This window comes from Xenopus tropicalis, chromosome 8 (genome assembly GCF_000004195.4).
Source record: "Xenopus tropicalis strain Nigerian chromosome 8, UCB_Xtro_10.0, whole genome shotgun sequence".
NCBI classification, from domain to species: Eukaryota; Metazoa; Chordata; class Amphibia; order Anura; family Pipidae; genus Xenopus; species Xenopus tropicalis.
In genome coordinates, this window is record NC_030684.2 from 87,494,640 (window position 1) to 87,507,866 (window position 13,227).

At 39.4% G+C, this 13,227-nt stretch overlaps 1 protein-coding gene across 1 annotated transcript in view; it reads left to right on the forward strand.

The window, feature by feature from the left end:
• Positions 1-312: 312 nt before the first annotated feature.
• The window catches only part of rin3 (Ras and Rab interactor 3), a 41,335-nt gene continuing 28,420 nt past the window's right edge, over positions 313-13,227 (forward strand). Inside the window, exons 1-2 of the mRNA XM_002933206.5 lie at positions 313-579; positions 12,723-12,888. Of these exons, the coding sequence (XP_002933252.2) occupies positions 527-579; positions 12,723-12,888 (219 nt within the window). The 5' untranslated portion in view covers positions 313-526. The remainder of the gene's footprint in view (positions 580-12,722; positions 12,889-13,227) is intronic.

A 13,227-nucleotide genomic window follows, 5' to 3' on the forward strand; every position in this document is an offset into this window, starting at 1 on the left:
GCATGTTTATTATGTGCAAGTGCTGCACCAATTTTCTTTTTGCTAATATAAATTCACAATTTGCAAAATCAATTTAGCAAATAATGTTTCCGCAACTAAAGCTGTGGCGTAAGAGAAGAGTGTGCATATTATTTGCAATTTGTGAATATGCCATATTTAAAAAGCTTTAAGGACATTTGCACTGCAAATGCTTCAGTTATTCCATTTTTATAAATATAAATAGGGGCAGGCAAATATGTTCAGTGTGCGGGCCTCACACACTCAGCCAGGCAACACCCCACTAGAGCAAGAAGGGGTTAAGAGGCTTTCCCTAAACTAGGGCAGCTCCACAGACTCAATAACCTAAGAATTATGAGTAGGACAGCCCCTTCCTGAGATCCCCCCAGTACTAACCAACACAGGAAGTACAGAACAGAACTCGCACCGACTGGCTGTGCTCCTAGCAGCAGCTCCGAGGGATTCCCTCAGTCACACAGCATGCCCCGGAGCCCTCCGCCCCCGCACAGTTCCTCACAGCACCGGAAGGATGGCTGAGTCCGGGACAAGCGCAGGGATGGAGGCAGCAGCCCGGGACTCCTGGTAACGCTCTAAACTTTTCTAAAGCTTCGTTAAAGTTCTCAGCTGCGCTTCATACAGAGGGTTAACGCGGCTAGGTGAATCCGATGGGCAGTGCAAGGGTTAATGTACTTTCTGCAGGACCCTGACACGTTGCATTTCTGTACGATTTGTGCATTCGTTTTTTCAATATGTAAGGAAAATTGTCTTTATAACGGAGGCTTATTTTGATACGTTTTAGTTAATTTGCAGTAATTGCCATAACCCTGAGCTTGTGGACATGTTAGTGTAAAGTTTAGTGTCTGTTTGTTGTAGAGTACAATGTTGTGTAGCCAGTTATTAGCCATGGGCTTTGGCTCTCAGGCAAGCTAACATGACCCAGCTTAATCACATACAATTGCTTAGCGCCTGAGTTGTGGCTATGGGCAAGTAACGTGGCTATTGCCAAAGCGGAATTATTTAGTGCAGCCTGGTTCTGCAGGAATCTACTGCTGATGCAGCAAAGTGAATTATATTACTCTGAAGTTGCTCCTTCCCAGGAAGGGGCCTTTCCAGGATTTCAGGCTACTGCCTATAAATCTGCCATGTTAATCGTAAAAACCAATTTCTCAACAACAAACACTATGCTTTATTTAAACCATTTTTACTGCCACATTGCCCTTTTTGTGGGATGCATGAAATATTTCTCAAATGTATTCAGTCAGTTAGAGCCACACCTGGGCCCAAGCAGATAAAGGCATTCCACACTCCTGTCTTGCTGTTGTTAGGCCTATGGCAAATGTAACCAGTGGGATATTTTGCCAACTGCACTATTCAGTGCTAGAAGAGAGCAGTGTCCAAAATTACCTAAATTACACCCTACTAGTTTAACATCTTGTAAAAATGCAGTCAAGATTTCCAATATTAAGGGAGGATACTAAAGACAGCTTTGGCATATTTCAATACCATATTAATAGAAAAATGTAAAAAAAAAAAAATCACTTTGCCATGGACACATTGGGGGTGTCAAAACAATCTAAGGTAATGTGGTATGCTTTCACTCTGAAAAAGCAATCAGGGATTTATAGTTTTGGTATGGGATCTATTATACAGAATGCTCAGGGCCTGGGGATTTCCAGATAAAGGGATCTTTCTGTAATTTGGATCACCGTACCTTTGATCTACTAAAAAATAATAATGATTTTAGCTGCCGATTAAGGTCCTTTAGACCCATTCAACAGCTTATCTGCCGTGTATGGGCACCCACGATGGGCCTACCCAACTGAAATCTGGCAGGTTTCATTTTCTGTTGGATCAGGGACCGCATTGGCTCATTGATGCTTCCCTTGATCCGACAGCACCTATGCCCGCCATTTTAATTTAATCGTTTAGCCCTAGCCATAGTGGGCATATCGGGTGAAGATCTGCTCGCTTGGCAACCTTGTGTGTATGACCACCTTTAGTTGTAGTAAATGTAAATTATTTGCTTATAAAGGAGTCTATGGGAGATGGCCTTTCTGTAATTCAGAGCTTTATGGATAATGGGTTTTGGGATTCCATACCTGTATTGGTGAATTCCTATTGTGCAGGTGTTCCCAAACTCTGGGGCTGGCCTTGCAAGGGGATGGGGCCCAAATAATGCTTGGGTTGGGGGAGGATGCTTAAATGATACTTAGGGTGAGATTAAGGGTTTTACAGATACAGCAATAGTTTTATCTGTAATGTTTTTTTTTATTATTCAAGGGGCCCTTGATCAATTAAGGGCCTCAAATAGGGTCTTTAACTAAAAAGTCTGAAAACATTTGCCTAATGTCTGCTGAAACTGCAGTTTACGATTAGTCACTGGAAAAACCAGTTGGATGGATCAGATTTCCTTCTCCCACTTGTAGGAGTTGTATTAACAAAAGCACGGTGTGCTCGGTGCGGATGTGCAATTACCAGGTGTCCCCTTCCTTTTCTAATAAAGACGTGCTTGGTTTTATTGCAGTTTTTTTTAATAACCAGCCAGGCCTATGTTTCGATTCCTAAACTGTATTAGTTGCAGGTCTTTGCAACAGTATTGGGCACTAAGTACAGATAGAAATAACATCATAATTACCTTTTACTGCCTATATATATAACTCACCCAGCACCTGACCAGGGAACTAGCACTTATATTGTAATGTCACCCACTGTGACCTACAGCACTTATATTTGCCTATTTTTGTCTGTAAGTTACCCTCCCATATAGATTGTAAGCTTTAGGGCTCTGGCACACGGGGGAGATTAGTCGCCCGCGATTTAACTCCCTGTTCGCGGGCGACTAATCTCCCCGAGTTGGCTACCCCTGCCATCCCACCGGCGAACATGTAAGTCGCCGGCGGGATGGCAGACGCGGCGGCGCGATTTCGCGCAAATCGCCCCGCCGCGTCTGCCATCCCGCCGGCGACTTACATGTTCGCCGGTGGGATGGCAGGGGTAGGCAACTCGGAGAGATTAGTCGCCCGCGAACAGGGAGTTAAATCGCGGGCGACTAATCTCCCCCGTGTACCAGAGCCCTTACGGGGCAGGGACCTCCATCCTCTTGTGTCTTTGATTTTTAACTTATTGCAACTGTATCTTGTATTTATTTGTGCTTTTTGTAATACTTTGTATTTATCTATTTTAATACCCCTGCTTATATTAATGTATTCTACTGTACAGCGCTGCGTACATAAGTAGCGCTTTATAAATAAAGTTATACATACATACATACATACATATATAGTAGCCACTTTCCCTCCCAATTCAATTAATATAGCTTACAAGCTACCTTGTTGACTTCAGTTTTTTTTAAACAATAATTTAATATTTGGTTGTTGTAATGTCCCTCCAAACGATCTGTCTGCCATGTCTGGAAAAGGGGTAAGAACTGCTAATTAAAGTATCTGCAAATTGCAAAGTTATAAAAACTGTAAAGATTAGCTATTTGAAATAGTAGGCATCAAGTTTTTTTATGCAGAGAAGAGACCGACACAAAAAAATGCAGAATAAAAGTAACTTTGCCTTAAGTTATTCTATCAAAATGGATTACCAAGGTGCTTATCTTCATATGGTATCAAAAATAAAGAACAGTCTATCTAAAAAAAATGATATTGTAATCTTCCTGACTACCCCAGGGACTTCATTAGGAACAGCCAGAATCACCCAGTCTTACACTCTGGAAACAGCTAGAACTGTGTTTCTCCTCCAGACACACAAGAGATACCACATGTATGGGAACACACCCCTTTCTCTGAAAGTGTCTAATGGGAAGGGGCAGAGCATTCCAGAGGATGGGTGCAGCATATGAAAATCCTGGATGCGGGAGTCAGATGAAGTAATGAGGAAGCGTTAAGGAGGACATGTATGGAATAAAAGTTGCACCTGGGGGTGTATTTTGTGATTAGAGTGGTTATATATAGTGGGGGTGGCACTGGTTAGAGCTTTGTAGTACAAGAATCTTAAATTAAATCCTATATATGACAGCGAACCAGTGTAAGGACTAACAGAGATGGGAGTAAAAGTGTATGAGTCTGGCAGCAGTGCTCATGATGGATTGGAACGTTATTAAACTTAAAAGGGCAAGCACACATGCGGCAATTAGTAGCTGTGACTATTGATTAACACTGGAGACAAACTTCACTGGTGATGTTGCCCATAGCATCCAATCAGCAATTAGAACAGTCACCTACAAGATAGAAAACAAAAGCAATGGGCAACATCACTGGTAATGTTTGCCTCCAATGTTAATAAATACACCCCTGGGGCATATTATAGTGTGTAATCCAACATCGCCGGTGTTACTGTCAATAGCAACCAATCTGATCTTTGCTATTGTTTTCTTAATGTGGCCATACACGGGCAGACTTCAGCTGCCAAACCTTCAGACCGTTTCGGCAGCTTATTGGCCCATTTATGGGCACCCCCAATGGGCCTACCCAACCAATATATGGCCTAAAATTGGGCAGGTTTGTTTTTACTTCAGATCAGGAACCACATCGGCTCATTGATGCAGTACTTGTACTTGCCGTTGTAATTCAATCATTTGGCCCACGGGCCAAACAATGAAATTAGTCCAATATCCTTTACCTTGAGATGGGCATATCAGGAGAAGGTCTGCTCATTTACTAACCTCATTGTTTTGGGCAGAGAACCTTTTAGAATTTTTCTTTTGTATTGGGCTGTATTTTCATTGTATACACCTATTTATTGTACAGCATGACAGAATATGTAGGCCCTTTATAAATGCTTGTTAAAATAATAATTTGAATCTGATTTGCGAAGGTGAATATAGTATACAGAAGTGCAGGTATATGATGACTAAGAGTAAGGGTGGAATGGGTGTGTAAAACAATCTCCAAAATTGGCAACAACTACTGTTTAAAATTTCTAAAATATGTGTCATGGCTTGTTCTATCTCTTACTATCCTACGTCAACAACACCCTCGCATCTCTGATATGCTGAACACATTAGGGCTTGTGCTGATACTGGACATATACTAGGGATTCTTAAAGAGGCAGTATACCTCTTTTTTTAATGAACAAGGCTTGTACCATTTTTGCCCATTTTTTTTTATTTATGTCATTAAAAAAGCTATGCTTTTTTTCCATTTCTTGAGCTAAACAGGAGATTTGGGCTATTAATTTTGACTTAGCCTAGTTTGTTTCTGTTTTTCAGTCTATATACTGTACACATTAATATTTCTCTTAAAACTGTTATCTTATCTATCTTAATCTACGTTTTTATTTCTATTCATGATAGTGGCATGAAATGGCATTTTCCTTGAGGATTGCAATTTCCTAAAAAAAAACCTTGAACAGCAGTTTTTTTTAATTGCCCTATTTTCAGTTTATAAAACTTGGGTGCTGAAGTGCTGTAATACACTGTAGGCTAGTTTGCTTTTCAGACATTTCTCACATCACAAATAATGAAATCCAAGAAAGTACTGTAAATGGTAAGCGTGCCATGTTCTTTGCTGGAATTGTTTGCACAGCTACAATGGTTGCCAGATTTCCCACAAATAAAATTACAGTAATATATTAGCAGAGACTGCAAAAAGAATTATGAATTACTATTTCAGCCCCTGCCTCAAATAGCTTATAGTTGATCCACTTGATCCATTTTCAGTTCAATTTCAAGGAAAAAATACAATTGGACCAGCCCTTTGACATATTATGCCATTTGTTTGTTAACTTGTTTTCTAGAGGGGCAAGAAACAATATATTTTAAAGGGGTTGTTCACCTTAAATATATTTATTTCTTATGTATCTGAAACCAACTGAACTGAAAATACATTTTTTAATGGCTTTTTGTTTTTGACAATTTTTCTAATATGCAAGTATAGGTATTATGGTTTTACCTTCTCTTGTCTCCCTGGAGCAGCTCAAGAAAGGGGAGTCACAGACTCTGTAAACTGTTCGAACTTCATACATTTGATGATAGATATTTTATCTTTGGCCCTGCAGACCATAATCCCTAAATTTAATTAAAGGCAGCTGTTACAATTGATACTAGTTGCTAACATTCCACAGATGCTGCTGGAAAAATGTATCCACTAATGTAGCAAATGGTAAAAGCTGCAAGACTGCAATGCCTGGGAGAAGAAAAGTAAAGTTTCAACTTCAATTTTATAAAGAGTCAAAAATGAAAAATAGAAAGCTAAAAAAAAAAGTCTTTACTTCTGGTGTACTATCTAAAACTAGTTCAGCTGAAAAATGTGAACAACCCCTTTAAAGAAGTGAAATGGCACTGTCAAGTTTATTTAGGCATGCTTGGGAAACTGTCTTTCATGATCCATGCTACAAGCTCCCAGTTCAGCTGTAGAGAGAGTAGATTTGCCTCGCATGAATAGGTTGCTTTATATGAATCAGTTAACCTTGCCTGTCTCTTAGTTGAGAAAGTTGTCCAAAAATGTTGGTTTGGGACCATTGACATTTCTGCATGTATAGGTTAATCAACACAGAAGTCTTCATATTTTAGCTATTTGCATTTATTAGGAGATGTTTAGGAAAGAATATTGTGGGATTGTGTTGCTTGTTAGGAAGATGTTTAAAGTACATTTTTTTTTTCCATGGTTAGTTTTTCTGATATTTATCCCCACAACCATCTGCCTGTAGTTGCAGAACAAGGAAAAAAATACCAATAGAAAATAAAAAAGTAATTTATACTGTAATAGTGCTTTAAACAGCTCTCACACCTGAACAAGGTCCTATGCTGAGCTTTATAAAAATTACAGCTGCTTTCTTACCCTTTTAAAGCAGTTTTTTCATGAATGATATAAGAGTAGTACACATGAATGACGCAAGCTCTCCAAAGACAGATTCTGGGAAAGCCCTTAGGATTTATTCCATTGTTGCAAAACTGTCTGGCATGCACAACATTTCAGGACACACTGCCTCCCTTTCCCTTCCTCAGGTAAAATACTTTTCCACTGATGGAATAATTCCCAGTAAGCTTTTCCTGAATAGGAGTTTAAAGTATTTTTCTGATTAATTATCATGTTATCATGGTTAACCATGCAAGGTATTGTGGTCAAAAGTGACATTTACAAATCAGTTCAACAGTTTTAAAGGACACGTAAAGCCTACATTTACCTACAATGTTTATCAGTTGGGCATGTCTCCCCCACCCAAATGGCACCATTTGTACTGCATATATCCCCTCCGCTTGCCAGCACCATCACATTTTCCTAAAGCAAATAGCAGCTTTCAGCTGGTGGCCATTTTTCCTCTGATACATAATTACATTTAAATCTGCAAACAGCATACACACACAAAGACCCTTATTCAGCATACATTTCATCAAGAATACAGGCTCACACAGGCAGGACTGTCTCTGATAAAAGTTCTGCTTTGTTTGAGCTGAGCTCAGGAGAGTTGGCTGGGAGAATAAAACTGAAGCAGACAGCTAGAGCTGAGTTTCTATTGGAACCAGCAATGCCATCTCTTTACTGGCTGCTAGACTGGAGGGCGTGTTTAGTAATCTGAGTTTAGAACAACTGAGCATGCCCACAAGCCAAAGCAAATTCCTGAGGGAGGGGGCCGAGTGGGTTAGAGGAGGAGAAGGAAATCTAAGTGATATAGGGGACGCTGCAGCCTTACTATTAACCTCTGGACAACCAGTATGGCAGGTATTGAAAGATTTCAAAGAGGCTATTCACTGATTGAATTTTTGTGTGTGGGGTTTACATGTCCTTTAAACAATTTTTTAAAATGTGTAATTGATAAGTTACATTGAGCCCAAATACCTGACCATACCAGGTTAATTACTCAATTCAAGATTTTAATTAAATATCTCTTAGGGATACTTTATATATCTGCTTTTACTCTCGGCATGTGCCACAGCCCTAAGTTGCATTTGTGTCTGTATTCTTACCCCTTATAAGACCTGGTATAACCAATTGAAGATAATGGAACAAATCTAGATGGGGAAAAAATGTCTGCCATGAAAAGTTTTATGCCACATTTTTACATTCAGCTGCGCATTTGCATAGTTATTACATAGCCTTATAAAAATTCATAGTTTTACACAGTACACTCTGGTGAGTGTCTGTGGCTCAGTTACAGTGCATAAATGTGCCCCAGTGCAGTAACGCATAGAAACTATTCAGAGATTTGTTTTCATTACCTGATTAAAGCTTATTGGAGGCTATGGCAGTTTTATTAAGACTAGACACAGAACGGTGCATGTGTGGGGTGTATCAAAGGTGCAACTGGCATAAAGCACAGCTGGTCTGCGCCAGCATATAAATTTTGCATCTCATGTTTAGATAAAATTTCTTTCATCAGGATCTCTTTCCGTCTGCAGCCAGGCAGTGGTAGAGCAAAACTGTGCATCATCTTGTGTGTGGTGTGCTCTCACCTTTATTTAAGGTTTCCTGGGTCAGTTACATCCGCCATACTGTGTGGCTCTCTAGCTGTTCTAAATGTTGCATTTCCTGTACCTTTAGGGTGAATACACACTGAGCTACTAGTAGCAGCTACTTGTCAAGGCCACAAAAATAAACAATGCAGATCATTTACTGATAACTGTCTCTACATGTGTTTTAGCAGAAGCAATTCTCAGTATTGTCTATGGTATATTATTTTCTGGCATTTAGTAGCTGTGACAAGTAGATGCTACTAAGTAGCCTCATGTGTCTTCAGCCTTAATGAATTTTACATGTATGTGAAGACATTGAGTTGTGCTAAAGACATTAATATCTTTGTGTTTATGCGATAAAATTTGCAAGAGAATTGCATTATTCTGTATGCTTTGTGACTTGGATTGAAACAGAGACAAATCTCAACCAGAGATGTAACACTATTCATAGGATGTGTATGTGGTAATCTAATTATTTGTAAATGGGATGGAAAAAAAACTGTTAAAAAAAAAAAAAGTCCATTGGGAAATGTAATTTTATTTGTTAGGCACTTTATTACAAGCTTTTCTTGCAGATGGCAAAGCTTCTAAAACAGATTTGCAACATTTAGAACACTTGCAACAGTGTACTGTTTCCTATTGACACCCTTGGTTCCATATTTAATTTTCTTTTTTCTGCTTTATACTCTAAATATTTCTCCAAACAACTATTTCCAAACAGTGAACTGAATCAGTCCAGTATCTTGCCATGAGTAATACTAAATTGTACTTGGCTTTAATGGCAGTGGAAATTTGCACGGACAGTGTTCTCATATCCTAGTAATTCACTTTTCTTCATGCTACTAAGTATGTTTTGCTAAAAGTTTACATATGTTGATAGCAACCAAAGACAGCCCAGAGCCTAACTTGTATTTATTTGACCAAAGATTTTGAGGTTGTGCTAGGATTCTTGACATATGCCCATAACAAAACGCGGTCTCTTTTTGCAGTGATAGCCAACATGCGCTGAGTACATAGAAATGGAAACAAATGGCAGAGAATTCTTAGAACATGTGGCAAATGCTTATCTTTACACCTGATGGACTTTTCTGTCTCAGGAGCTCAATGTTCCACCGGAAAGCCATTGAATAGGGAACTGTGACTGAAGGAAGCCTGCGGCAGGATGTAGATAAGATGGGAGCTGCCTACATTTTGCAAATTTGGATAGAATTTTCAGTTGTCTGTTGTGTCTGAATGTTAAACGTGTGATCCTGCCAGGATTTCCTCTGTTTTACTCTAAAACTATGTAGAAACGGGATCAAGGCAGGCTGGGAATCCTGGGAGGGTACCTAACAACTGTTGTAATGATAAAATGCTTACTACAGGTATGGGATCCCTTATCTGGAAACCCGTTATCCAGAAAGTTCCAAATTACGAAATGGCCATCTCCCATAGACTCCATTATTAGAAAATAATAGTCATTTTCAAAATGTATTTTTAATTCTCTGTAATAATAAAACTGTGCATTGTGATTGATCCCAACTAACGTATAATTAATCCTTATTGAAGGCAAAACATTCCTATGGGGTTTATTCAATATTTAAATGATTTTTAGCAGACTTAACGTATGGAGATCCAAATTACAGAAAGATCCATTATCCGGAAAACCCCAGGTCCCAAGCATTCTGGATTACAGGTCCCATACTTGTAGTATATGTTTAAAGTACATGTTTACTACTGGGATTCATCCTTATGTTACTTAATGGGACATTATGAGAACCATATAGTCCCTGCCAGTTGCTTGCTGCTACAACTTGTCTTCCACTAGTATTATGCACTTGGTTTGCTTTAGCTGCAAGCATACTGAGAACTCGCTCACTAAATGCTACATAAGATGGGATGCAAGATATCTAGATCTTTGGGCCTCCCTTAATAGAGAAGGAAAAGTTAAAACTAAGCTTTATCAAAAATGTTTATGTAAATAAAGCCATAATCACAGACAGAAAAGCTGCTCTGAGTCATCTATCAAAAGAAACACAGGATTTCTTTTCTTTTGTGTATACGTGTTCTTCAGTATCAGACATCCTTCTCTCAGAAAAATCCTTCAAGGTACAACAAGAGTCTGCACAGCTTTATTCTCTCCCCCCCCCCCCCCCCCCCCCACCTTCCCTCTCAGCTAAGTTACTGAGACCAAGCTAAAATGGAAGGCGATATCTTAAACACAGGGAGCTTCTAGGGCTGGTAGCTCCGTTATGGTAAAGCTTTCTACAGAATAAATATAACTTTTTAGCTTGCACTATTGTGGCTAATCTATTGCTAATACAATGCCTCAGTAGCTTTACTAGGCATGTACCAAATCCACAATTTGTAATTTTGGTTGAATACAAAATTACAAAAAAAATATCTGGTCAGAGTGGCTACAATACTGTATGTTATTGATGTGCACCCGACCCTAACCTGCCAGCTCCTGAACCTGAACCCGACCCGGCTTCTCCCCCTTTATTTATAGACCCGCACCTGCTCCACCCCACAATGACTTCACAAAAGGGGCAAGTGTGTCGGGCGAGTGCCTATAAATTCACAAGCCGGAAGAGGAAGCCAGACGGGGAGGTGGAGCGGAAGAGTTCACTTACATTTTTAAGATAAAGTATTACATTCCAATAATGTTTGTTACAATTTGATACATTAGTTGATACATTGCTCAGTGGCAGTAAAAGCTAATTAGCATGCTTGCTTGACTTTTAAAGTCAGTACCCCATATATTAGTTTACTGCATTTCTCTGGTTTTCTCAGTGCGCTTGCAAATCTATGCAGGCATGGACCTGAACTTTTGTCCCCCCAGACTCCCTCATAGTTTTAGGGTCTGCTTTCCCCATTGTTATGATACCAATTGGTCTTTGAACATATCATTGACTGCCAGAGCTGAGAACTGAGCAAATAAATTGCATTCATGAAAGCTTCCCCATGGCGCCTTAAAGAACAAAGAGCCATAAGGAAAGCTAAGTTGTTAGAACACAATATAAGATTGATAAATCCATGTGAGGCTGTTTCCTCTCACCTTGCTGATAAGCAGCATTTACAAGAAATCCCACATAGGAAAGTATCGGTTGGGTCATCTGTACCCACCTCTCCCAGTATCTGATGGTTAGGTTCTTGGTGATGCTTTTTCAACAGTATAGATAAAAGGGACGCAGCAAATCCACTTTTTTTGGATTCAGCCAAATCCTTCATGACAGATTAGGCTGAATCTGAATCCTAATTTGCATAAGCAAATTAGGCCCCAAAAGGTTATAGGTCCATATTCAGTGCTCGGCGAAAAATTTTCAACTTCCGTGTTTATGTGACTAAAAGTGAAGTGATTTTAAGCATTCTGTTCAGTCAGGAGCGTGGGTTCGGCCGAATCTTGGCCGAATCCCAAACTGAACCTTAGATTCTGTTTATCCCTAATAGTTAAGCACCTTGTGTTTAAGTGTTCCTGGAAATAAAGCTAGCAGAAGAGGATAAGGTAGTATATGGCATTTTTGTGCAACATGCAATAACACTTCTACGTATAACATATGTAACTTCACTATGCCCCACTATGGGCCCTCTCTAATTCATCCTTGTTCCCAGGTGTTTTCTATCCACTATTTCCATGTCTCATTTCCCATAGGGGATAAAACAAAATAAAAAATAAGTAAAAACTGGGCAGTGCTTTTCTTTCAGCCATAGCCGTCTGTTCTTTTCTAATTTATTCCACACAGCCCAACCATTATGCCTGAAATTCTTGTGTGTGGGTTTTTTTCAGAAATTAAAAAATGTTGCTTTTTGTTTGGTATGTAATAAAATATTTTACTACACCCTTTTGACTTTTGTGTGTGTGTAATTGGGATTTACCAAATTCAGAATTTGAGCAAATCCAAACATTTCAAACCCTTAGAGGAATATTTATTATAGTGTGTAAGCCAACATTACTGGTGATGTTGCCCATAGCAACCAATCAGATCTTTGCTTTTGTTTTCTAACTTTTGACCGTTCAAATCTAATTGCTGGCTGGCATCTATGGGTAACATGATGTTGGCTTACACACTTACACATAAATATGCCCTTAAGTGTCATCTGACCTTTAATCTCTTGACAACTGAATGTGACAATTTTTTTGTTTTCAAAACCATTTCCTTTTGTTTTTCCTCACATTTGAATACTTCACATCTTCTACATTCAACTGGATTAGACTAGTTCTGATTCCACAATGCAGTTGTATGATAAATCATATTATTTAAATTCTTATTTAAAGTTGGGAATAAAATCAATCAATCGCATTGCAGTCTTAAAATGTTTCTGATTTTTCTCACTGTTCATTGGTCAGTCCTGCAGATGTTGGAGATCCAGAGAAACATGGAACAGAGAACAATTGCCATGTCCCATCAGGCATCAGTGTATTAGACAGGCTCATTAAAACATGTCCTGTGTGGCTGCAGCTGTGCATGAATCCAGAGCAGGCTGTGGATATTCTAAAAAAGGAAGGGCCAGGGGTAAGTAAATCCGTATCTAGTGTCACCTTTTCTATTGCCTGTGGGCACTCTACAAAAAGAGAAAATCTAACTATTAATATATTACATTTCTGTGACCCAGGAACGGCAGACTCCAGTACAGTTATAACCTTGCCTTGTAACCCCCCTGACACCCCCTCTCCCACTGCTTTATTTGCTTTTCTCTTTTCTTAAGGTGGCCATACACGCACCGATATTATCGTACGAAACCTCGTTTCGTACGATAATCGGTGCGTGTATGGTATGTCGGTGAGTCGACCGATATCGCAGGAAGCTGCTGATATCGGCCGACTCGCCGATCGGCCAGGTTAGAAAATTTTG